The sequence below is a fragment of the Triticum urartu genome, chromosome 3A (assembly GCF_056163025.1).
Source record: "Triticum urartu cultivar PI428250 chromosome 3A, HENAU_Tu73, whole genome shotgun sequence".
Classification (NCBI taxonomy): Eukaryota; Viridiplantae; Streptophyta; class Magnoliopsida; order Poales; family Poaceae; genus Triticum; species Triticum urartu.
In genome coordinates, this window is record NC_141875.1 from 530,515,895 (window position 1) to 530,542,468 (window position 26,574).

At 46.1% G+C, this 26,574-nt stretch overlaps 2 protein-coding genes across 3 annotated transcripts; both read left to right on the forward strand.

The window, feature by feature from the left end:
* The first annotated feature begins 11,295 nt into the window (after nucleotides 1-11,295).
* Nucleotides 11,296-19,168, forward strand: LOC125544834 (glycerophosphodiester phosphodiesterase GDPD6). The gene is made up of 11 exons (XM_048708604.2): nucleotides 11,296-11,480; nucleotides 13,111-13,289; nucleotides 13,511-13,694; nucleotides 14,150-14,224; nucleotides 14,715-14,824; nucleotides 15,157-15,375; nucleotides 15,492-15,647; nucleotides 16,241-16,435; nucleotides 17,046-17,208; nucleotides 18,428-18,564; nucleotides 18,725-19,168. Exons 1-11 carry the CDS (start codon nucleotides 11,465-11,467, stop codon nucleotides 18,992-18,994), a joined length of 1,704 nt encoding a protein of 567 aa, XP_048564561.2. The 5' UTR covers nucleotides 11,296-11,464; the 3' UTR covers nucleotides 18,995-19,168.
* Nucleotides 19,169-21,610: 2,442 nt separating this feature from the next.
* LOC125544836 (exocyst complex component EXO70E2) lies at nucleotides 21,611-24,947 on the forward strand. Of its 2 annotated transcripts, none has more exons than XM_048708606.2 (2): nucleotides 21,611-21,967; nucleotides 22,979-24,947. In XM_048708606.2, exon 2 carries the CDS (start codon nucleotides 23,021-23,023, stop codon nucleotides 24,818-24,820), a length of 1,800 nt encoding a protein of 599 aa, XP_048564563.1. In that variant the 5' UTR covers nucleotides 21,611-21,967; nucleotides 22,979-23,020; the 3' UTR covers nucleotides 24,821-24,947. The 2 variants fall into 2 exon arrangements, with proteins under 2 accessions (XP_048564563.1, XP_048564562.1); XM_048708605.2 differs by having other exon boundaries at nucleotides 21,613-21,967; nucleotides 22,982-24,947.
* The last annotated feature ends 1,627 nt before the right edge of the window (nucleotides 24,948-26,574 follow it).

A 26,574-nucleotide genomic window follows, 5' to 3' on the forward strand; every position in this document is an offset into this window, starting at 1 on the left:
GTCTCATGCATTCGAGCATTTTCCCCGTTGTCCGTTTTGCATTCCGGCGTTTCGTTCTCCTCCGGTGGTCATTTCTAGCTTTCTTTCGTGTGTGGGGATTAAACATTTCCAGATTGGACCGAGACTTGCCAAGCGGCCTTGGTTTACTACCGGTAGACCGCCTGTCAAGTTTCGTATCATTTGGACTTCGTTTGATACTTCAACGGTTAACCGAGGGACCGAAAAGGCCTCGTGTGTGTGCAGCCCAACACCCTTCCAATTTGGCCCTAAACCCACCTAAGACTTCTCCATCATCTAGAGCGTTCGATCACGATCGCGTGGCCGCAAACCGCACCTCATTTGGACTCTCCTAGCTCCCTCTATGCCTATTTAAAGACCCCCTCCGAAATTCCCGTTCTTCTACCTCCAAAACCCTAGATCCACCCCTCGCGCGCCCGGACATGTCCGTCCCGGCCCGGACAAACGCCGCCGCCGCCTGCAGCCACTGAGGGGCTGCCACGTGTCCACGCCGCTGCCGCCTCCCACCGCGCGGCCCGGGAGCCCGTGGCCGGCCCGCCCGCGCCCGCGCACGGGCCAGAGGAGCTGCCCGCGCCGCCTTCGTCTCCCCCGCGACCGGCCGCCACCCCGCCGCCCAAGTCCGCCGGCGCCGCCCCGTTCCTCGTCGCCGGCGAAGGCAAGCTCGACGCCGGCCGCCGCGAGCCGCCCCGCATCGCCCGCCGCTCCGGCCCTCCTCTCCGGCGCCGACCACCGCCACCTCGTCGCCTCCTCCCTCTCCGGCCGGCGAGCCTGCGCGCCGCTCCAGCCATCCCCGCGGTTCCGGCCACCGCGTCTGCTTCTTCCCGGCGCAGATCCAGTGAGATCCGTCGCCGCCTCGGATTCCGTGAAAACCCTAGATCCGGAAGTTGATTTTTTCTACTAAGTCCCGAAATCGCAGATCCATGTGCTCATGTTCATAGCCTTGTAACTTTGCATCCGTAGCTCCGATTCATGCATATAGCATATCAAAATGTTCACCTCAGAGAGTACATCATTTCATCCCATTGCATCATTTTCATTTGAGTTCATATTGATGCCCTAAATGCTGTTAGAAGAGGGATATTTGAGATAATTGTCAGATCTGCTACTCCATTTAGGTTTTTGTCATTTTTGCCATGATTAATGTGTGCATGATATGCCCTGATGCTCTACATATGTTTTGTTAAGGGTTTTGTCATCTTTCCAGAGGTGCAACCCATGTATTTTTTTTATGTGTGTGGTGACTAGCACAAGCTTGCAAAGTGGTGCACTTGTTAATTCTGATTTCAGGGACTTAGCAATTCCACCAAGTCCTTGATCTGTTTATCTCATATGGCCATATGTTCATGTTGTTTCCTAGTGATCCGTGCCTCTTTTGAGGATGATCAGTAAGGATGTTTTGTTAATCTTGTAGTGCTCTATCCATCCATGTCTTTGTTTGCAATTATGGAGCACCCTAGCTTGAGTCAATCGAGATCTATTTTTGCTACTTTGTGAATCTGGGCAGATTGTCAACTTGTTTGCAATTTTGCCGATGATGTTGTAGTTGATCCGTGCATGCTATGTTATTGTTCTTGCCATGTCTAGCTTGAATTTTGTGCATTCTTGATGGGTGTATGCTTAGCTTATTATGACTTGCACCATAGTGAGTGCATCGAGCTCGTAAACATGTCTACTTGAGTTATGTTTCAGCATGTGCCAGTTTTGAGAACTGATTATGTTTTTGCTATGTTCACGTGCTTGCAATTGTATTTTCTGATCCCTTTTGGCTCAAGGTCACTAAGGGACTTTTGTTAAGATATTTGAGTAGCTCCATGCCATGCTTTACTTTGCCATGTTCAGGTCCTGTAACATGTAGTTTTGTGGCTCCGAAGTGTGCTACCTGATCTGAAATTCCAGACAAGTGTTAATTTCACTAAGTCTGAGATCTGTTTGTCATATGCATTTTTTCCATGCTTGTTTGGACCTGTTAATGGATGAATTGGCTGTAGCTCAGTGCTAGACTTTTGTTAAGCATCTTGTATGCATCCCCGCCATGTATTTTGTTGTCATGTTTGGGTGTTGTAGCATGTTCATCTCATTGCATTTAGATGGCTACTTGCTGTAAATCGCAGACCGGTGTCACATTTGAATCGCTTGCCATTTCCAAACCGTAACTCCGATTCCGATGTTCTTTATATCGTTTTTAAGCGATTTCATCTCATCTTTCCAGTGGAACACTTGGATTTCCAAGTTGAGGCCAGGTTCTTGCATTTCCTGTCATATCTTGCATTTCGCATTCCGCATGGCATCCCGCATAGCATATCATCATTGCATCATATTGTTTCATCCTTGCACGTGGTTGATTGTGCCCTTGTTGTTTGTTTCTCTTGTTTGGGTAGAACCGGGAGACGAGTTCGATAACGAGGAGCCCGTTGAGTTTGCTTTCAAGGATCCAGTCGACTCTGACAACTGTGCAGGCAAGATGATCATACCCTCGAAATCACTACTATCTTTGCTATGCTAGATTGCTCGCTCTTTTGCTATGCCAATGCTACGATGCCTACCACTTGCTTTCAAGCCTCCCAAATTTGCCATGTCAAACCTCTAAACCACCATGTCCTAGCAAACCGTTGATTGGCTATGTTACCGCTTTGCTCAGCCCCTCGTATAGCGTTGCTAGTTGCAGGTGAAGATTGGAGGCCGTTCCTTGTTGGAACATTTATTTACTTGCTGGGATATCATTATATTATCTTGTTATCTTAATGCATATATATACTTGGTAAAGGGTGGAAGGCTCGGCCTCTCGCCTAGTGTTTTGTTCCACTCTTGCCGCCCTAGTTTCCGTCATATCGGTGTTATGTTCCCGGATTTTGCGTTCCTTACGCGGTTGGGTTATAATGGGAACCCCTTGATAGTTTGCCTTGATTAAAGCTTTTCCAGCAATGCCCAACCTTGGTTTTACCATTTGCCACCTAGCCTCTTTTTCCCTTGGGTTTCCGGAGCCCGAGGGTCATCTTATTTTAAACCCCCCCGGGCCAGTGCTCCTCTGAGTGTTGGTCCACCTCGTCAGCCGCCGGTGGCCACCAGGGGCAACTCTGGGCTGGCCTACCGGAAGTTTGGACAATCTGAGTGTGCCCTGAGAACGAGATATGTGCAGCTCCTATCGGATTTGTCGGCACATTCGGGCGGTGTTGCTGGTCTTGTTTTAACCTGTCGAAGTGTCTTGAAGAACCGAGATACCGAGTCTGATCGGAACATCTTGGGAGGAGGTCTATTCCTTCGTTGACCGTGAGAGCTTGTCATGGGCTAAGTTGGGACTCCCCTGCAGGGATTTGAACTTTCGAAAGCCGTGCCCGCGGTTATGGGCAGATGGGAATTTGTTAATGTCCGGTTGTAGATAACTTAAACCTTAACTTAATTAAAATGAATCAACTGAGTGTGTTACCGTGATGGCCTCTTCTCGGCGGAGTCCGGGAAGTGGACACGGTGTTGGAGTAATGTTTGCGCAGGTTGCTCTCTAGTTTCTCGCTCGCGCTTTGCCTCCTCTTCTCGCTCTCTTTTGCGAATAAGTTAGCCACCATATATGCTAGTCGCTTGCTGCAGCTCCACTTACATATTTACCTTGCCTTACCTATAAGCTTAAATAGTCTTGATCGCGAGGGTGCGAGATTGCTGAGTCCCTGTGGCTCACAGATTACTATTACACCAGATGCAGGGCCTGATGATTCTGCTCCAGGTGACGCTTATGAGCTCAAGTGGGAGTTCGACGAGGACTCTCAACGTTACTATGTTTCCTTTCCTGATGATCAGTAGTGGTGCCCAGTTGGGGGTGATCGGGATCGTGTCGCTTGTTGAGTTATCTTTTATTTTGGCGCCGTAGTCGGGCCATGAGTGTTTGGATGATGTAATGTTATTTGTGTACTTGATTGACGTGGCGAGTGTAAGCCAACTATGTTCTCTCCCCTTTATTATTTATATTACATGGGATGTTGTGAAGATTGCCTAACTTGCGACATATGCCTTCAATGCGATTATGCCTCTAAGTCGTGCCTCGACACGTGGGAGATATAGTCGCATCGAGGGTGTTACAAGTTGGTAATCAAAGCCTTCCCCGACCTTAGGAGCCCCATTGCTTGATTGTTTTTAGTGGCGAGTTGTGTCTAGAAAAATGTTTTGAGTCATTTAGGAATTATATATCGGAGAGTTTAGGAATTCTTTTTACTTCCCAGTCTCCTCATCGCTCCGGTAAGGCATCCTGATGTGGAGTTTTGACTCTTCTCTTCTCAAATTTCACTAAAAAAATTTAGGATCACGCGGGTATCTTGGAATCGTTTCGATGGTTTTATGATGAGAACATTGTCTTGGTGCCTCCTGTCAGGGGTTTTGTGGAAGTGTCCCGGGGAGTTGAGCTCTGAGGTGTTGTCGTCATAATTTTATCGTTGCAGTTCTGGAATACCTGAGTTTAGTACGCCGACATCGAAAATCTCTTTTATGCAGTTCGTTGGTGAGATAACCTCGACGCCACCCAGTACTGGGGCAGGAGTTCGGGAGTATCGCCATAACTTGTATAACGGATGCTTTTCGAAGGTTGAGGTAGATGGTTTCCGAAGGTTTCTTGGTTATGTGTTGAAGGATGGATACAGCTGGATGTAGGATTTGCTAGTTTGGGTGAGATATTATGCTTCCCCTGTATCCCCAACACCTGATTGCATAACTGGAAAGGTTCGGGAGTTTCATAGGTGGGAATTATAGTAGCTCTAGTTCTTCTTCCCTGGATATTTGGTTTGAGATTGGGATTTCTTACCGATTATTCGTTCTTGATCCATACCTTGTTGATTTATTTCTCTACCTTAATTCTAAGTGGCTTCTCAATTTATGGATGTGTGACCATTTCAAGAGGAATGCATTCGTTCATTTTGTTCGGATGTGAAGACTATATGTTGCAATTTTCATTCTGTTGGATTCAGCTTCAATATTTGTCTATCAATGTGCTAATGGATGTCAACCTCTTCAGGATGGCTCCTCCAACGCGCACGACTCCGAATCCTAATCCGCCACCACCTCCCCCTCCTCCGGAGGCATGGCAAGCTGTGATGGCCGCAACCAATGCAAACACACAGTTGATCATGCAAATTCTTCAAGAGCGCAATCAAGGCAACAATCAGAATCACTTTGCTACACTCAACCAGTTCCTTGCTAATGGGCCAAAGACTTTCAGCAATTGTGTTGAGGCAACCGATGCTGACGATTGGCTTGTGGATCTGTGCAAGCATTTCGAGTGCAGTAACGTCAGGCCTGAGGACTTTGTCAAGTTCGCTTCCTTCCAACTCAAAGATCAAGCTGCAGAATGGTTCCAGCAGTACAAGGACTCCAGAGGTGGACGTGTTATCACTTGGGATGAATTTCGTCAAGATTTCCGAGCTCATCATATTCCCCAGAGCGTGGTTGAAAGCAAGCGTGAGGAATTCCGCAACCTGAAGCAAGGCTCTTTGTCTGTCTATGACTACAACAAGTTGTTTCAGAAGCTCGCCCGCTTTGCCAAGCAGGACGTACCTCATGAGAAGAGCATGATATACCAGTTCAGGGGTGGTCTCAGAGAAAAAATTCAGCTAGCTCTTGTTCTCTTCGAGCCCTTGAGATACGATGAGTTCTACAACATGGCACTGAAGCAAGAGGCTGCTCAGTTGAGGTGTGATGCTTCCAAGAAGCGAGTCAGAGATGTTACTCCTTCTTCCTCTACTCAAGTGGCCAAGCAGCAGAAGTATTGGCTTCCTCCTCCTCCGTTCCGTCAGCCGTATCAGCAGAAGAGCAAAGGTGGCAGTGGTTCTTCCCACCCACCCAACCCTGGCTTTCAGAACAAGACTTCATCTCAACCTCCAAGATCGAGTGCTCTGTATCACCGTCTGCTTTCAGAGGTCACGTGCAACAAGTGCCAACAGAAGGGTCACTATGCCAACAAGTGTTTCAACCAGAGGCGTCTCCCTCCTCCTCCTCCTGTCAGATCGGCAAGTACAGCTGTGGTCAAGCATAACCCCAAGCATGCCAAGGTCAATTTGATGAATGCAGCTCAGGCAGAGGATTCATCAGATGTCATCATGGGTAACCTTCCTGTTAACGATGTTCCCGCAAAAGTTCTTTTTGACACTGGTGCATCTCATTGTTTCATCTCGAAGCCTTTTTGCATCTAGGCATGAGTTGACTTCCCAAGTTATGCATAAACCGTTAGCAGTTGTCTCTCCGGGTAAATGTTTGCTCGCTAACCACAAGATTCCGGATATTTCTATCATGATGGGTGATTTCAAGTTTCTGGCTTCTCCAATGGTTCTTGGTAACTCGGATATTGATCTTATTCTCGGGATGGATTGGCTTTCTAAGCACAAGGCTCAGCTTGATTGTGCAGCCAGGCAGATTTAATTGACTCATTCGTCTGAGGATGTAATTGTCTTTGCCGCTCGGGATAATACTATCCGTCTGTTTTCTCTCAACGAGAAGGGTGAATTGGATGCCATCTCTCAAATTCCATTCGTTTGCGAATATCAAGACGTCTTTCCAGAAGAGCTTCCAGGAATGCCATTCCTTGTTTGCGTATAGCGTTGCTAGTTGCAGGTGAAGATTGGAGGCCGTTCCTTGTTGGAACATTTATTTACTTGCTGGGATATCATTATATTATCTTGTTATCTTAATGCATCTATATACTTGGTAAAGGGTGGAAGGCTCGGCCTCTCGCCTAGTGTTTTGTTCCACTCTTGCCGCCCTAGTTTCCGTCATATCGGTGTTATGTTCCCGGATTTTGCGTTCCTTACGCGGTTGGCTTATAATGGGAACCCCTTGATAGTTTGCCTTGATTAAAGCTTTTCCAGCAATGCCCAACCTTGGTTTTACCATTTGCCACCTAGCCTCTTTTTCCCTTGGGTTTCCGGAGCCCGAGGGTCATCTTATTTTAAACCCCCCGGGCCAGTGCTCCTCTGAGTGTTGGTCCACCTCGTCAGCCGCCGGTGGCCACCAGGGGCAACTCTGGGCTGGCCTACCGGAAGTTTGGACAATCTGAGTGTGCCCTGAGAACGAGATATGTGCAGCTCCTATCGGGATTTGTCGGCACATTCGGGCGGTGTTGCTGGTCTTGTTTTAACCTGTCGAAGTGTCTTGAAGAACCGAGATACCGAGTCTGATCGGAACATCTTGGGAGGAGGTCTATTCCTTCGTTGACCGTGAGAGCTTGTCATGGGCTAAGTTGGGACTCCCCTGCAGGGATTTGAACTTTCGAAAGCCGTGCCCGCGGTTATGGGCAGATGGGAATTTGTTAATGTCCAGTTGTAGATAACTTAAACCTTAACTTAATTAAAATGAATCAACTGAGTGTGTTATCGTGATGGCCTCTTCTCGGCGGAGTCCGGGAAGTGGACACGGTGTTGGAGTAATGTTTGCGCAGGTTGCTCTCTAGTTTCTCGCTCGCGCTTTGCCTCCTCTTCTCGCTCTCTTTTGCGAATAAGTTAGCCACCATATATGCTAGTCGCTTGCTGCAGCTCCACTTACATATTTACCTTGCCTTACCTATAAGCTTAAATAGTCTTGATCGCGAGGGTGCGAGATTGCTGAGTCCCTGTGGCTCACAGATTACTATTACACCAGATGCAGGGCCTGATGATTCCGCTCCAGGTGACGCTTATGAGCTCAAGTGGGAGTTCGACGAGGACTCTCAACGTTACTATGTTTCCTTTCCTGATGATCAGTAGTGGTGCCCAGTTGGGGGTGATCGGGACCGTGTCGCTTGTTGAGTTATCTTTTATTTTGGCGTCGTAGTCGGGCCATGAGTGTTTGGATGATGTAATGTTATTTGTGTACTTGATTGACGTGGCGAGTGTAAGCCAACTATGTTCTCTCCCCTTTATTATTTATATTACATGGGATGTTGTGAAGATTGCCTAACTTGCGACATATGCCTTCAATGCGATTATGCCTCTAAGTCGTGCCTCGACACGTGGAAGATATAGTCGCATCGAGGGTGTTACAATGATGTTGCCTAAATTGGATACATTTGTTTTGCTTACAAATGAAGGGCCTATGTTGGACAAGAAAGATGAACCTTGGAGTAAGTTCAAGCATGGAGATGATGGCGTGCACAAGGGGAATAAGAACGGAGTTACAGTGATGATTCCAGGACTTTGAAGCCACCATAATGAGTGCATGAAGCCTTAGACGAAATATACAAGATGCCACTTCATAAATTTCGTCCAAAGGCTATCCTAGGTGTTGCGTCACCTTATTTTTGGGCCAGGCCCATGTAATTTCGAAATACTTTATTATAGGCTATTTTTAGAGTCCGTATGTGTGGGGAAACAAGAGTTTGGGTTGGTTTCGGACCCCTCCTCCAAGGGCCACATAATTTCCCCTCTCTCCTCCATATATACAGCCCTTAGGGCATCGTTTAGACTTTGGGTTTTGTTTAGATTAAAGTTCGCCATAGCTGCAACTTCGCGTACTTCATTTGTGTTCAACGACCAGACAAAGGCGTCACAAAACCCCACCTTTGATCAATAAAGCATTCCTCTTATATTCGCAATATCCAGATTGCAATCTTAGTTTCTTACTTGTTCTTCGTTTGCCTGCAGGAAACAGACCTTCGTGGTCAGGTTGATCGTGCTCGGGCGTGGTCAATAACCTCTCGGAGTTGGTTTAGGGATTGCTAAGGCACGACGTCCTCACACGTTCGTAGTCGGATCATCAAAGTCGACTTCCTCCAAAATGATAGCCACCATCTCATCGAAAGACGGGACACCTTATCCTCTATCATATGGCCCATGTAGGCCCAATACTTTCCCCGAAGGGTTCCGGTAACCCCTCGGTACTACAAAAAATACCCGAACCACTCCAAAACCATTCCAGTGTCCGAATACCATCGTCCAATATATCAATCTTTACCTCTCAACTATTTTGAGACTCCTCGTCATGTCCGTGATCTCATCCGGGACTCCGAACAATCTTCGGTCACCAAAACACATAACTCATAATACGAATCGTCATCGAACGTTAAGCGTGCGGACCCTACGGGTTCGAGAACTATGTAGACATGACCGAGACATATCTCCGATCAATAACCAACAGCAGAATCTGGATGCTCATATTGGTTCCTACATATTCTAGGAAGATCTTTATCGGTCAAACCGCAATAACAACATACGCCATTCCCTTTGTCATCGGTATGTTACTTGCCCGAGATTTGATCATTGGTATCCTCATACCTTGTTCAATCTCGTTACAGGCAAGTCTCTTTACTCGTTCCGTAATGCATCATCCCGTAACTAACTCATTAGTCACATTGCTTGCAAGGCTTATAGTGATGTGCATTACCAAGAGGGCCCAAAGATACCTCTCCGATACACGGAGTGACAAATCCTAATCTTGATGTATGACAACCCAACAAACACCTTCGGAGACACATGTAGATCATCTTTATAATCACCCAATTATGTTGTGACGTTTGATAGCACACAAGGTGTTCTTCCGGTATTCGAGAGTTGCATAATCTCATAGTCAGAGGAATATGTATAAGTCATGAAGAAAGCAATAGCAATAAAACTTTAACGATCATTATGCTAAGCTATCGGATGAGTCTTGTCCATCACATCATTCTCCTAATGATGTGACCCCGTTCATCAAATGACAACACATGTCTATGGTCAGGAAACTTAACCATCTTTGATTAACGAGCTAGTCTAGTAGAGGCATACTAGGGACACTTTGTTTTGTCTGTGTATTCACACAAGTATTAAGTTTCCGATTAATACAATTCTAGCATGAATAATAAAAAATTATCATGATATAAGGAAATATAAATAACATATTTATTATTGCCTCTAGGGCATATTTCCTTCACCTCTGTCGGGCTCCCTTGAGAAAGGCCACCCCCGGTGTGTGCCACCATCGGTAGCTCCCGAGCCTGTCTAAAGTTGGAGTCCCTTCGGTTTCGAGAGCCCGGGCGGGCTCCTGGCCTTGTTTGTCAAACAATGAGAGCTCGGCTTAGTGGGCCCGTAGGGACCTCGCCCGTCCGGGAGCCTCTTCAAGAGATATTGCCGCCTCCTGGAGCTCTCCTGCCCCGGGCTCAGAATCTTCTCCTCGCGAGCTTGTGGTGAGAACCCTTGGTCCCGCGGTGGCGGGCTGGGTGTCAATACTTGAAAGAGGCGTGGTCACCGACGGGGCCAACGAAGGGGCCCGGGTGACTGTCGCGCCACATCTACGATCGACGTTGCCTGTCTCCATTGCCAATGTCCTACGCGCCCTCGTCGTCTTCGGATGCCCACCGGACGAAAGCTAGTACTACAAGGGCATCTCCAACGCCGACCCGCAAACGGACACAGTATTTGTTCGAAATTCGGTCTGGACCGGTGTCCGGATACTGATACAGGAGCCATCATCCAACCGTATCCGCATCATTTGAAGGCAATTGTGTATTAGTAAAATAAAGCACCTTTCGCCAAATCTCAAGCCTTCATCGTGTTGCTTGTGTTGGTAAAAAAATAATCAATTAAGCTCACTAATATACACATTTCGCCAAACACCTTCCATTCACATGCACACCTTCTGGCAAAAATGCCTTAGTTGTGTGTTAGTATTGAGCTCACTAATATACACCTTCCGCCAAACACATTCCTTTCACATGTGCATCTTCCGCCAAACACTTGTATGATTAAAAGTAGTTTCTGCCAAAGCAAAAGAATTAACTGCAGCTATCCGTCATCCGGATGGAGAGAGGACACATGGTGACTTTCGATTAGTCGTGTGGATGTTTGGACTCCCACAAAATTCCTCTTTGTTTGTCTTCGGTTTATGAGAAAACAGACATATGACGAATCGTTGCCGGACTACATTGGAGGACAAATAGTGCGATCCGGACGATTGCGGGAGGATTAAGGCACGCGGTGAAGATGCTAAGCACGAAAAGTAAAAAAGCACGCCGTAGACGTTCGAACGAGCCGCGTATCGGCTAATGCACGCGGGCTCACCGCACACGGCCCGTCCCTAGTCGCTCACACACACACCGGCCAGAAAGAGGCCGGCATGGCTCACATCGCTATCCAACGATCGGCTGTTATACGGGGGACCCGCATGTAAGCGAGGTAACACGGATTATATTCCGACTCCCAAGTACTCCTGCTATCCTACATAATCCCAGCAAATAGCTGTTCATCCCAAAGAGATGATCCTCCGAATATTCCGTCAACGTCGGAGCGCAGTATCGGTCGGTTGGTGTATATACGTCCCCGTCACGGGCGCCAGAAGATAAAGAAAAGGAAGAAGAGGATGATACGTAACGGCGTGACCGAAAGAAAAAGCGGGAGCGAATAGACAGAGAGGGGGCCCGGCCGTCACGTCGTCTTCCTCCTCGCTCCATTAGAACCGAGCTCTCGGGTCTCCGCCTCTGCTCGCCTCCCACTGTTATCGGAGGCGCTGCGGACGAACAAGCAGCACTATGCGTCCGTCCCTCTGTGAGTCCCGTTTCCTCCTCTTCGATTGGTTGGGTCTTCCCCCCGATACTTCCCCGCCGCGCCGATCTATCGAGCGGAGCCCGTCGAGTTGTTTATCCTCTTTTTCCCACCGTACGACTCTGATTCTTTTTCTGATACCGTACGCGCGGTTGAGCGATAAACTGGGTAGCGGCGATGTGCAGGCACGAATTGAGGTGATTCTTGATGCGGCAATTAGGCAATGGCTGTTATTATTAGGCAATGGCTGATTAAGATTGAGGACTATAGAAGTTTGTGCTAGCTAGAATTGGGGTGGGCGGCAACTAGCCAATGAACTTGCTCTGGGGTTGCTTACCTATTGCTAGTCCGCGCGATTCTGTACAATTTCTGCACTGTTAGTGGTAGACTGCTAGTTGGAAGGGGAGCCTTGGCGCAGTGGTAAAAGCTGCTGCAATGTAGGGAAAGGTTGCGTACAATAGACCCAAAGTGGTCGGACCCTGTGCAAGCGGGAACTACATGCACCGGGCTGTCCTTTTTTAGTGGTAGACTGCTAGTTCCTCTTTCTGTGGTCAAGGGAATCGTCGGTAGTGCTTTGTTAGGTGCATTACTATTTTTAGTTAGTTATCATGCCCGTTTTGTGCTCTATGTGGGGAAACTGTTGCTTGGTCGGGCAAATTGGACAGGAGAAGATATATAGAGAAGTTTTTGGTCTCAAGACTTTTCCTCAGTTGATATGTTCTGCTATGCCAAGAGTTTTTTTTCTTCGCTTCTTTCGCCGTAGAACCTGCTGTGAACTCCCGGTGTTAGTGGTTTCTTTAATCGAAATTGTTGGTTTGGGAAGCCCTGGCATTGTCTTTAAAAAAAGTCAAGATAAGTTCTAAACAAGTGCCACTGAAGAAACTCACAAACTCAATCGTGTGAATTGGCCTTCACAATATATAATGCAACATAACTGAAACCAAGAAATTATATACATTGAAAACTGAGGAATTCACTTCTTTTGAACATACTATAGTCCACAAAGAATCTTTCGTTGACTGTATCCATAGCGCAAACGTGCATATTCTTTCATCAAAATGTTCAGAAGTATATATAGAAAATAAAGGGAGGAGAGCAGCTAGATTAGTTTCTTCTCCTGTCGCATATATCATGGTTACTCGTGTCTCCTGCATATAGCATCCATCCTTCTACATATTCTATTCATATAACTCCAAATTAAATCTGTCTACTTATGCTAACTCATTTCCAATCATAATGAATCTTCATGAACAACTGATGGCATCTTTGTCTTTATAAATGTTTTTCTGTGGAAGTATTTGACTCAATTTATCTCCTGTGATAGTTTTGACACTACCCATATTTAACGCCATGTAATGTTTTAAGCATTGCATGTTTTCACATGGCTACTTTTTTAAAAATTATTCAGAGGGTGCTCTGTGGTAGTTATATTTGTCACCGTTGGAGTATAGTCGAACTCTTCCGTTCGGACTGGGTATGAGGATTCTAATAACAGTGTTAAATATGTAACATTTATACACCAAAGATTTAAAGGAGTGTTGACTGTGTATTTCTAAACTGTCTACAAAGGTCACAATGAGATGTTAACTTTTGTTAAGCTATCTTATTTTAGTTATGTTATCATCCTTGGCAGGTCATGTTCCTTTTCTTCTTCTGCTACTGTTACATGTGGTCATTGCTAGACCATTCTTTCCACTGCCAAGTAAGACTAGCAATGAAGAGAAGAAGCCCATACAGACATTTCGACCATATAACATTGCTCACCGTGGCTCAAACGGGGAAATCCCGGAGGAAACAAGTGGTGCTTACCTGGTACAGCTCATAGAATTTATATGACAAATAAAATAGTATCTCTCTTTTTTGCATATGGAAGATGATACCCTTATTAAGAGGATGTACCATTTGATGGTTAGATTTATCAAATTGATCATTGCAAATGCTACAAAACTCAATTCTGATAAGTTTCAATCATGTGATTTTTCACCATTGGAAAAAATTATGTTAACGGATTTCATTAAACAATCCTGTTGCAGAGGGCTATTGAAGAAGGTGCAGATTTTATAGAGACTGACATCCTTGCTAGCAAAGATGGTGCATTGATCTGCTTTCATGATGTAACACTTGATGATACAACTGATATTTCCAGCCGTAAGGAGTTCGCCAATCGAAGGAGAACCTATGAGGTGGAATGGGCCAACGTTACTGGCTGGTTTGTAGGTGTGCTTATCATAACCAACCCTGTTTCTTCATTCACTCTTGTAAATCCGTTCAGAGATATATTTGCAGTATCAAAAGTTGGCTATGGAATGCAAGAAAAATACATGAAATTATTATTCTCGACTCAAATTTAGGAAGCTGACACTACTTCATGCATGATTTCCTAGAACCATTTCCTGCTGCATACTGCCAGCATTAATCGTGTAGTATATGGTATTTTCAACGGAATGCCAGAAGCTACGAGCATCTAGTGGCAAGACTGGCCTGTGGCTAACTGACCACGGCCCACCAGCATATATAGCATATAGCTCTGTGGTTGATAAATCATGGCAATATCATATTGGTTTATCTGCACCTGCTGCTGAACTATTGCTAGGATATGAACTGAATGTGAATGGTAAACTTGTGAACCTATTATTTCTTGATTTTTCTGATAATTAGGTGTCCATATGCAGTGGATTTCACGCTTGAGGAACTTAAAACACTTAAAGTGAAGCAGCGATACCCATTCAGAGATCAACAATATAATGGTATGTGGCTGTGTCCTTGAGCTTCTACTTTTTTTTTCTTTACCGTGATCACATTACCTCTCTATGAATCAACGTATTGTACTTCCAAAAATAAACTTAGAGCCTCGTAAAAAATATGTATTCAGAGCCTCACAAAAAGAATTAATTCAGAGGGATTCTTTTGTTTTGTTAGAAAGCTCAGAGGTGTAGTAATTAATTACTAGTTTTCTGTTCAATAACCTGCCTTCCAGTTCCCACCAACTAATACCTGGGAATTTATTCCATGGTTGATGTATGCATTTTAGTCTTCTCCAAAATGTGTTTTTCATTTACTTTGTCAAAGTTTCTTTGAATATTTCATTTTCTTAAACTAGCATGCTCTTATTTATAGTAGACCCATTTTGGATTCCAGTTATTTAAACTAACATAATACATGAACTAATCAGAAAGATGCAATCTGATGGCGTATTTGTGAGTTAAGAATCATCAATGATAATTTCTGGACATGCAGGCAAATTTTCAATCATCACATTTGAAGAATTCATTTCAATTGCCTTAGATGCAAGCAGAACCATTGGAATATATCCAGAGATAAAAGATCCAGTTTTTATCAACAAGCATGTAAGCCCCCCTGTTCTGAGTAAGCAATAGGGTACTTTAAGGATTCTCATAATTCTCTAATCAAGCCTTTTCTGGCAAGAAATGTGCTTAGAAGCTATATGCAAATTTGCTATGAAAATAGTTATTATAGGGAATGGATTAGCTTTTGCAAAGGTCTTTTGATAGTATATGGGTGGAGAGAATAATACTGCAGCTGATATATTTAAGTACTTCACCTTAACTTTGATGAGCTGTACAATTCAAAAGCTTTAAATTTATTTAGTACAATCTTAGGCGGATTTTCCAATTTCTGAAGTGCTTCAAGCAATGAGCTTGTATTCTACTCTTGACAGGTAAAGTGGGCAGATGGAAAGAAGTTTGAGGACAAATTTGTGGATACCTTACTAAAGTATGGATACAGGGGTCAATATATGTCCGAAAATTGGCTAAAACAGCCATTGTTTATACAATCATTTGCTCCCTCTTCCCTTGTACATGTATCAAAATTGACAGACTCTCCGAAGATCTTTCTGATTGATGATATCACAGTGAGAACACAAGACACAAACCAGGTATAGATCTTTCTGTATGGAAGAAAAGTGAGTAGTATGTACTTATGGTGTTTCTCGCAACTTCAGCAGAAGCATCTGATTGTATGGATATTACTTATGTTATTTTTTGCTTGCAGTCATACTGGGAAATCACTTCAGATGACTACCTTGCATATATTAGTAACTATGTTGTGGGCCTTGGTCCATGGAAAGATACCATTGTTCCAGTTGCAAATAACTATTTGCTGGAACCAACTGATCTTGTTGCAAGAGCACATGCTCATAATCTCCAGGTGTGATATCTGTTTGTATTCCTTACAATTGTCTAGAACTACTATTTACATGCATGCTCATAAAATAATTCATGTTAGGCCGACGTAAGTTCAGACCAACTTCAGCATTTGTTTTGTTGAAGTGCCTTTTGGTCACTTTGAATATATGAATCACCAGAAGAACCAATGAAATGTCATGGTTATCTTCTACTCCGTACGTATCTTTTATCTCATTAGGATCTGACCAATTGTTAACTGAATTCATTGGAAGAAAACACATGATATACTGCTGACATCTGCATCAGGAACTCTCAGCTGTGTCCTCCTTGGTCAATGCTCTCATTTAAAGTTCTGACAAACTAACCACCACAATATATTTTCATAAGCTCAGATTTAACTAGCATTAGTTTGTTAAGACCGCTATAAATGATCCCAATGGACCAAATTGTTACCCTACCACTCCCTCTACATAAATATAAGACGTTTTAGAGACTTGACACAAGTCTCTAAAATGTCTTCTATTTATGTGCAGAGGGAGTACATGTCAACTACAATTTGATAGCAGGTAGTTTGCACCTGGTCGCATGTTAAACTGCATTCCATCATTTCTGCAGGTACACCCTTACACATACAGGAACGAGAACCAGTTTCTGCACTTCGACTTTCATCAGGATCCCTATGCCGAGTACGATTTCTGGATAAATACGATGGGGGTTGACGGATTATTCACAGATTTCGCCGGAAGCGTACACAAGTACCAAGAACTGAAATCTCCACACCCGAAGGATGCAACCGCGAACAGCCTCCTAGTAAAAATTGCTCAGTTGATCGCGGCATACGAAGGCCATTGAATAAGTTTGTGTTGCAGCAAATCACTGCCATTTTCAGTGATTAACGCGCAAGACCAAGATGAGTTGACATTTGACGACCCGTGGTGACCTGGAAAGGTCACTAATAGATGTTGGTTTACGCTGTTATATAGTGTTAACACGAGTTTATGTATGCCTCTCCATTGAACCCCTGAATCATGAGGGGGAGATCTCTATTATCGCAATAACCATTTTTTTCCTAAAGCTTTCCACACGAAACTGTAATGGTTGGTGTATAGCTCATCCGATGGAATATCGTTTCAACAATCTCCCAAATTGGATTGTTCATATGTACTGTACAAGTGGAATTGGTGTTGAAATGCAGTTATAAAAATTAGTGTTGACAGTTGCATATGGTTCAGGTAAATAGGCATCACCTATCTGCAACTTGTGCCCTGCTGTAACTAGCTGACCACTTGATCTGGCGGCCACAGCCCCAGCGTGTGTTTGTTGGTGGCTGCGCCGTCCCTGTCAATTCTTGATAATTTTGCAAGGAACCGGTCTTGTCTTCTCTTTTGGATGGATGTTTTCCTCACCAATCTCAATGCAGGGGCAGGGGAGGATAAGCTGGAGAGAGCCCAACGGAGTCGTATCCGGCGAGTCATTGAAGGATAAAGAAGATTTGAGGCCACACAGCTCCAGCAGCGGAAGGATGGAGGCTGCGGCTCTGGCCCGGCTGCCGGAATATGCCTCCACCACCGCGCCACTCACCGGTAACGGCAGCTCTTTCTCAGTGCTCACTCAGCTAATCGCTTGCTAAGTATCCTCTCTGTAAAGAAATATAGAAACATTTATATCACCACCCTAATGATCTAAACGCTTTTATATTTCTTTACGGAGGGAGTAGTAGTAGTGGAAGTAGGTAATATGTGATGTTATTCTTTGGCGTGGAGGTTCATTGTCCAACGAGGTAGTTATCCTGGAAAGAGAGGGCGTTGAATCATAGGGGTCTGCTAATCAGGGGTCAAGGTCGGCTGAGCTGCAGAAACAGAGTCAGTCCTCTGTTTAAATCTGCACCGCTCATCAAACCAAATTAAAGAAAACCATGTATATATATTAATATAATTCACTACTACAGTAGTAAACTGGCAAGGCACTAAATTGCACCTTTGACTCAAAAGGTTAGGTGATGAGAATTTTAGGAAATTTCTGTGCCGATCTAGTAGTAGTAGAACCAGCCGTTTAGTCAACTTGTAACCCGATCGGTGCTATTCCAACTGGCATGGGTACGCATGTCTACTCCCTGAAGTATGTGGTTACCGGATATTGTGGATTTTTCTACTAGTCAATCATGTAACCTCTTGGCTAATCCATGATACTAGTTAACCGCACCCGTTAGTCCTAAGTTTTGCAGTCAACCTCCACAAAACTACCCATACAAATCACAGGCACGCGAGTTCGATGGGTACTGTATTCATGCTGTACCCAGCAGTGTCATATCATTATCATCAGACGATATGCTGAATCTTCAGAATTTGACCGGTATTTATTTCGCTCGCAACCCTTTTGACCAGGACCTGCAACTTGGCTAAAGAAATCTACCACTCCAGCTTTACCTGAGCATGACTAGCTAGCAGCTCCGGAATCCTGCTGAGAAATATCATGGAAGCACGCCTTCCTTCCTTTAGTCTGGGAATATTTATCTCCTCGGAGAAAGCTTGCCGCATCTTCCAGCTTTTGTACTACGTACGGAAAATCGACACCGGGCAGCCGGCAGCCCACCTTTGAATTGAATTGAATTGGATTGAGCGACGCTTCCGTCTTTCAAAAGCAAAAGCGAGAAAGCGGGAGAAAGCAACCGAAAAGATGGCACAATCGTGGCAGCATACCCGTCAAATGCTCCCCGATTTCCATCAATAGTCAGAGAGCGCTACCACTTCGTTTGATTTCCTGTAATTTTCTCTGCATGTACCACCACATTGCTACGTGCAGGCAAAAGATGGTCGTTGCCCCGTGCCCAGAGGCGATCGTCCAGGGCGGCAGCACTGGCGCCCGGAGTCGCGAGCTTCTCCAGCGCATCTCCCACTACGAGACCACCGAGAATTCAACGCCGAGGCCCCGGGACAAAGGTCAGAGTCCCATCCATCCATCCATTTCCATCGTGGAACGGTCCAAGATATCGTTACTGTTCAATCTATCAATCCTTCAATCATGGCAATAATTTTCTACGTTGTGCAGTGTCGGATAGTGGCTGTATTTTGTGTGTGATGTGGATTTTGGGTTTGGCAGTGTGCGGGGCGCAGGAGGCGGGCGGACATCCAGTCGGACACGTACGTGCTGCTTGAGCCCGGGATGGACGAGGAGTTCGTGTCCAAGGAGGAGCTGGAGGAGCGGCTGCGTGGGTGGCTGGAGAGGTGGCCGGGGGGCGCGCTGCCGCCGGACCTCGCTAGATTCGACACGGTGGACGACGCCGTCTCGTACCTCGTCAGGTCGGTGTGCGAGCTCGAGGTCGACGGCGAGGTGGGCTCCGTGCAGTGGTACCAGGTCCAGATCGAATAGCTGGAGCTAGAAGTGCCATCCGTCCAATGCTGCGTGGCTGCATGTGTATGTGGTTCTGAGTGACGAAATTTTGGCCCGAGATATATGGAGCCCTTTGGCGCCCGTGGACCGCGAACGTGAGTACTTTCGGAGAAACTGAACCGTGTTATTAGACAAATCGTTCGCTGTTGCGTACGGAGAGCTCGCAGTCGCAGGGCCCGACGGCCATCGAGAAACCAATAGTTTTGTTTTGATATGAACGTGGAGGGACGTTAGAGCAACTTCAATGGAACGACTCATTTTGTCCGCGGCCGTCTGTTTGTGTCGGCGCGGATAGAAAAGACGGCCCAAAGCGTCGACGTAAACGGACGCGTGTCCGTTTTTCGTCCGCGGGCGGCCCATTTTTGAGCCTGATTTGCGTCGGTGCGGACATGCGACGGACACGCGCGCGCTCGCCTACTTCTGTCTCCGGACCCGCTGGTCTGTGGCACATTGGCCTCCCCTCTCACCTCTCTTCCCTCCCCCCGGCCAACAAGCAACCCTCGCCCCGTCTCCTCCGTCACCGACGCCGCCGCCCATTTTTGCCGGCGACTCTTCTAGCTGCCGCCGCCTCCACATCCGCCCAGCAACGTCGCCCCTGGCCCCCGTCGCACGCCGTCGCCGTTTTGCCGCCGGGGAGCAAACTGGTTCCCGCCGCCGCTTCCCCACCGCCACATCCGACCGGCACGCTCATCGGACGCCGTCACACTCGTCGGACGCCGGTAGGGCAGCTAGCTGGTCTGTGGGCGCCGCGTCTCCCCTCGCCGGCCGTCTCCTTCTTTGACGCCCGCAAGCTGTTCGACAGTTTGTCAAGGTATGAAAATGGACTCCGTCGACGAGTTCTTTTTCCACAATTTCCTTTGTGACTCCGACGATTCGTCGTCCGACGACGAGGAGGAGATATTGGCTGCCGTGTTGGTCCATCATCACCTCAACAACCAGTGGCCGTTGTTCCGTGGCTTCATTCCGGGCCACCTTCCGGTGTTGAATCGCAACCGAGAGAGCGGGCATTTCCTTCTCTGGAAGGACTACTTTAATACAACAAACCCGTTGTTCAAACATCACAAATTCTGCCGCCGGTTCCGTATGAGTAGGCATGTTTTCAACCGTATTAGAGAGGGAGTGGTCGGCTATGATGACTACTTCGAGTGCAAAGAGGATGCCGTCGGCAAGATTGATTTCTCCTCTTATCAGAAATGCACTGCCGCCATCCGAATGCTTGCATACGGAGTGCCCGGTGATCTCATTGACGAGTACGTCCGTGTGAGCGAGTCTACATGCCTAGAGTCCCTGTATAAGTTCTGCAAGGCTGTGATTGCCGTGTTTGACCTCGAGTACTTGAGAGAGCCGATAACTGAAGATACAACCCGTTTTGTTGGCGATGAATGTCAGCAGGGGCTTCCCGGGGATGCTTGGCAGCATAGACTGCATGCACTGGGAGTGAAAGAATTGCCCTTCTGCTTGGCAAGGGCAGTATAAGGGACATGTCAGAGCTTGCACTGTCATACTAGAGGCCGTGTCATCTCAAGATCTCTAGATCTGGCACTCTTTCTTTGGCATGTCTGGATCACACAATGATATCAACGTGCTTCAGTGCTCGCTGGTGTTTGCTAGGCTTGCCGAAGGCAACAACCCACCGGTGAACTTTACTGTCAACGGCCACAACTACGACAAATGGTACTATTTGGGTAACGGTATCTATCCTCAGTGGACCACTATTGTCAAGACAATACCCAACCCTGTCGGAGAAAAAAAGAAAAGATTTGCCCAAGAGCAAGAGAGTGCTAGGAAGGATGTCGAGCGTGCCTTTGGTGTTTTGCAATCTCGATGGGGCATCGTTCGGTATCCTGCTAATACTTGGAGCACGCAGAAACTATGGGAGGTGATGACTGCTTGTGTGATCATGCACAATATGATCGTAGAAGACGAGCGCCCGGAACGTCTGTACGATCAAGGCTTTCAGTTTCAGGGTGAGAATGTTGTACCCGAGCATGGAGTAGCGGCAACATTTGAGCATTTCACTCAGTTTCATGAAGACATGCGTGATTGGAAAACTCACGTGCAACTGTAAAATGATTTGGTTGAGTATATGTGGACTCATGTTGGCAACTAATAGATGTATCGTCTTTTATTCGTTTGCAAAACTATGTGAAATATTTTTATTTGTATTTGGCTTGTAAAATTATACTATTTATTTGGACGGCTAAACTATTCTGCTTGTTAACATTTTCATTTCACAATATGTTTAAATGCAAATCAATGTAAAATTGGACGGTCAGCCGGCCACGTCTGCACATATAAGTCGGCATGTTAAGCGCGCTGCCGACTCATATGAAAAACAAGACAGAAGCCGGCCGACCCAAACAAACAAAAAAGGATGAAATCGCCATCCGTTTGGATCGGTTCGTTGGAGTTGCTTTTATTGCAGTCCGAGAAATGAACAGACAATATAGTAAAAAGATGATTCGTCCATGTGAGGTCACGGCCAGGTCGGTCCAGTGCGAAAGCTCGCCCTTCTTCCTCCGTTTTCCACAGGGCTAGAGAAAACCGGAGCCTATTGTGTCTGTCTCGGTGTGTGTTTTTCTCCCGTCAGAACGGAGCGGCATAGAGTGAAGGAACGGAACAGAGAGAGACCCCGGCGTCACGGCATTCGTTCCGAATTCCATTCCACGGACCATTCCGCAGTCTGTCTCGCTCCCGTCGCCCTCGCCCCTCGCCGTCGCCGTCGCCACCCCCGGGTTGACTTGACTTGCCCTCCCACAACCTGACCTTCCTCCCCTGCCCACTCCAATCCCGTCTCCCTCTCCCATCTTCTCTGCTCTCTCCCTGCTCTCTCTCTCTCTCTCTCTCTCTCTCTCTCTCTCTCTCGCAACCAATCTTGGGTTGCGCCGGCAGGCTCCAGTACGGCCGCCGGGGCCGGGGAAAGCGAAGCGGCAGCAGCTCGCCAGTGCTGCGGTGAGTTCCTCATACCACCCTTCTCTTGCTCCGTTAAGGGGTTAGCGTAGCCACGGCCTTTATTTTTCATTTTTCTTTTGGGGGAGCAGCATCAGCTTTCTTAACTTTTTTCCGGTTTAGAACTTGGGCTGGTTTTGTATGGTAGCGGGGGGCATCTGAACTGCTTGTTTTCAGAGTTTTAGACCGACTGTCTGTGCCTGGCGACCCTTGGTATTTGATTTTCCTCTTCCGGTAGGGAAGATCTTCACAGAAAGTGGTAACTAGTAGAGTAGAAGAATTTTGGCCTAATTCTTTTCAAGTGGTAAATATGGATGAACTTATGGAGTAGTAGTAACATAGTAATCTGTAACAAAAGTACTACTATCCTTTGTAGCTGTCGTTTGTTGGCGTCTTTTTTTTGTTTGGAAAGTCACCATGACCCAGTCGGCAGTATCCTTAACTTCTGATGGAGGTGCTAGCAAAAGGTGTTCTAAAAGTACAGTACAGAGGAATCATCTGTTTTTTTTTTTTGGTTTATGTGGATCAAGTTAGCCCAATGAATATTATTTATAGCGCCAAAGTTAATAAGTTGTTTTATATTTTCGGAACAAGAAGTGACAAGTGGTGGTACTGCTATATGCCTCCTTTGTGGCAACCTAAACAAATCCAACCTAGGAAATATGCATTCATGTTAAAAACTTACTGAATTTTGAGTAAATAAAGAGATTTGCGTGGTTAACAACAAACTAGGGAAAAAAAAGGATAATATCACTTTTAACCGTAGGGTTGCCATGTTCTCTTGCTACCATTACTGGTAATTGTGTTATAACATCCCTGTATATCAGTCTCTCGAGGTGCTCAAAAGATTATTTTTCGCTAATTTAGCTCCCAGTGTCTACTTTTTTTGTTCTTTTGCATTGTCGATGTCTTGCGATACCTCTCATCATATGATCTTCACTACCTTAAGTGTTCTTCATCTGAAGCTTTTCCAAATTTGGAGTTGGACCTGATCTTTGTTATAAACATGTGAAGCAGGGAAAGGAAACGGGAAGACGCTGAATATAAAATCTCAAAATGATGGCTCCTGAGTTAGATAAGCAATACTCAAACATCCAGCTGGGAGAAGAAGTGGAGATATGTGACATTAAGCTTGCGCTCAAGGCACTGCGAAAGAAGATCCTTAGTTTGGATTTTCATAACTCCTTGCATGTTCATGATCCACAGAACTCATTTGAGTACTTAGAAGTGTTGTACAAATTACGGCAGCTGTCTGAGAAGTTAGGTAATTTGGACCCTGGTGGAGAAGTAAAAGAGCACAAGGAACTCACCGTATATGCTGATGACCTTTTTGAAATGGCGATGGCAAGGCTCGAAGAGGAATTTGTTTACCTTCTTACGTACTACAAACAGCCGTTAGAACAGGAGCTTCTCTCCTTCCGTTCTACAGAGGATGGCAGCACGGATGAATTTTCAAGCAGCTCATTCAGTGAGGAACAAAGTGAAGGCAAGTCAACACAAACCGGTAGCAGCGGAGGATCTGAATATTTTGTGGCTGATTTGATCCAACCTGGTGCACTCTCTGCTGTCAAGTCCATTGCCAACTTCATGTTCCTGAGTGACTACAATAACGAGTGTTGCCAGGCTTATATCAATGCACGGCAGGGTGCAATAGATGAGTTCATTGGGTCTCTTCACATCGACAAGCACAGCATAGAAGAACTTATGAGCACTAAATGGAACAAACTGAGCGCATCGATAAAGCGGTGGAATCGGGCAATGAAGGCTTTTGTCCGAGTCTACCTTGCGAGCGAGAGGCGCCTTAGCAGTCTTGTCTTTGGTGACCTTTCAGAAACAGCTGTAGACCTGTGCTTCTATGAGATTTCATTTAGCTCGGTCATGCAGCTTCTGAGCTTTTATGAGTCTGTAGCAATTGGACCTCCTAAACCGGAAAAGCTTTTCCGGATTCTTGATATGTATGAGGTCCTGGATGATTTGCTCCCCGAAGCAGAGTTCTTGTTCCAAGCAGGGGGCAATGATATGGTTTTAGCTGAGTATCATGAAGTCCTACTCCAGCTGGGAGAATCAGCGAGGAAAACATTTGCGGAATTCAAGTATGCCATCCAATCCTACACGTCATCCAGTGCAGTGCCTACTGGTGCAGTGCATCCCCTCACCAAGTATGTCATGAACTATATAAAGGCTGTCACTGTTTACAGCAAAACTCTTGATTCACTGCTGAAGGATGCGGATCAACAGCCTATACCAAACTCATGCACTCATTTCACGGCTACAGCATTGCATCTGCAGTCTGTTGCTGCAGTTTTAGAAGCAAATCTTGAAGCCGGGTCTAGATTGTACAGAGATTGTCGATTGCGGAACATCTTTATGATGAACAATATCTGCTACATGGTCCAGAAAGTGAAGAACTCAGATCTCAAGAGCTTTCTTGGCGACGACTGGATCCGGCTGCACAACCGGATGTTTCAGCATCAGGCGACCAACTACGAGAGGGCGTCGTGGAGTCAGGTGCTGTCTTACCTGAGTGATGATGGCTTATGTGCCGCCGGAGGTGCCGCTTCTCGTAAAATCATCAGGGAGAAGTTCAAAAACTTCAACCTGTCCTTTGAAGATGTTTATCGAGTTCAGACTGCATGGTCTGTCCCGGATGACCAACTCCGCGAAGATGTCAGGATTTCCATATCACTGAAAGTTATACAGGCTTACAGGACATTTGTGGGAAGATACTCTGCCTTCCTTGATGGCACCAAGCAGAGAGATCGCTACATAAAGTACAGGCCTGAGGATCTGGAGGAACTTTTGCTGGATCTGTTTGAAGGAACTCAAAAGTCATTGCAGCATTCTGGCCGAGCTTGAAGCTGAAAGCACAGTTCTTCTTCGAGGGATAACACGGTGGTTGTAATTTTGCTTTGTACCAATTAAAAGAATTTTATTGCTTGTTTCGTTGTATTGATGTCCATGCTCAAAAGAATATATTTTTGGATGCCTTGTGTTTGCAGAAGTGTATCAGTTCCTTCATGGCAGCCATGGTGCATAAAGTGCTTCATGTACTATATATGTAACCGAAGTACAGATGATGCTTAGATGTAGGTAGCAATACGTTTTTTGCCAAAACATTTTTAACAAAAAGCCTGTATAGTTTCTGAACACCACTCGGTTACTGATTTAGTAATCTTCCACACACGAGTGGAAGGGTATGTTTCTCCTTAGAACTAGACAAACCTATTCTGGTTTCCGTATGGGTACGCCCACTTGTCGCCTCCAAGTGTCCAAACTATTACATGAACAAAATGTAAACGAGCTACTAAACATGGTTTCTAGCTGCCGCTTGCACGGCCAACAACACCCCTAATTAACGGGCTTGCTAAAAGTCAGTCAAATGAGATTTAATCATGTCTCAGTCGACTGCATAGCCGTTAGATCTTAGCATGGAGATTCGTGCGGGACTCAGCACTGTCCAACGGACCTTGCAGCATTTTGTCCCAACGTTTGCAACATATCTTGCTACCAATAGCAGCATGCATCTTGCTGGTTGTAGGCCCTGACAAAATCCTTTCTTAAACGAGAACTTTATACATCTGGTGTCCAGTTTATCACCATCTCACGCGAATGCACTCGTTGCCATTGGAAGGACACACACAAACCTTGAAGCAGTACATGAGACATATAAGCTTCGCGGAATTGTTCGTTGGAACTGCACATTGACATGAACGAAAACCTGCGCAACTTATCTCTCACTCCCGGTTTCCATCTCACTCACTTCTCCTCTCCTCTCTCACTCCCAGTTCCCCATTGATGGAGTTAAATCCAGCAGATCTCGGGTGGGGTCCGAACAGGTAGCCTTGGTGCGATGGTGAAAGGAGACACAAGAATTTACCCCGGTTCGGGTTCTCGCGAAGAGCTTACAACTTACGTCCTGCTTTGATTGTATTGATTTCGGGGAAGTACAAATTATAGGTTGATCTACCGCGAGATCGTTGTGCCTAGAATATGATCCGCTACCAGGCGGGTTCCAGCGGCCTTGCGGAAAGGTCTCGCCTCCCTCGCCTTTCTCACTGCGTGGTCCATCTGGCGCCACCGGAATGCATGCATCTTCGACCACATGCACCCCTCCTCTACGCTACTTCTACAGATCATCAAGGACGACGCTCGGGCATGGGCTTCTGCCGGGGCCAAGGACATTGCAAACTTTATGCCTCCCTGATGTGTAGATAGCTAGGTCGGGGCCGAGCACCCCCATCTATTCTGCTCATGTACCACTTTTCCACGCCAACTCTGCGTACGTGGTAATGTGATACCCGTGTAATCCTGACACTCTTGCTTTCTATCTATCAATGGAATGATACGCATCTTGCGTATTCGCAAAAAAAAGAATATGATCCGCTGACTAGCCTATCCTCGGTTTATATAAGAGTACCGAAGGCCTACGTTAACAGGATCCCTAGTCGGTTATGTTAGTGGAGATGAGTCCTCCACGGATCAGGAGTCCTTGTCTTGAACACCAAGGCTTCTTGATTCTTCCTTGTATGCGCCATGGGCCTTCTTAGGATGGTCCCTTGATGAACCGTCACGGGGGTCCTTGGCCCGACCCACCTGGCTGGGAGACGACG

Excerpts from the sequence above, each read along its gene's own strand:
- LOC125544834 (XM_048708604.2), top strand. Across the intron at positions 13,695-14,149 it reads CGTTACTGGCTGGTTTGTAG|TGGATTTCACGCTTGAGGAA; the intron begins GTGTGCTTATCA and ends GTCCATATGCAG. Across the intron at positions 14,825-15,156 it reads CAGTTTTTATCAACAAGCAT|GTAAAGTGGGCAGATGGAAA; the intron begins GTAAGCCCCCCT and ends TACTCTTGACAG.
- LOC125544836 (XM_048708606.2), top strand. The coding sequence starts at position 23,021 with ATGATGGCTCCTGAGTTAGATAAGCAATACTCAAACATCCAGCTGGGA.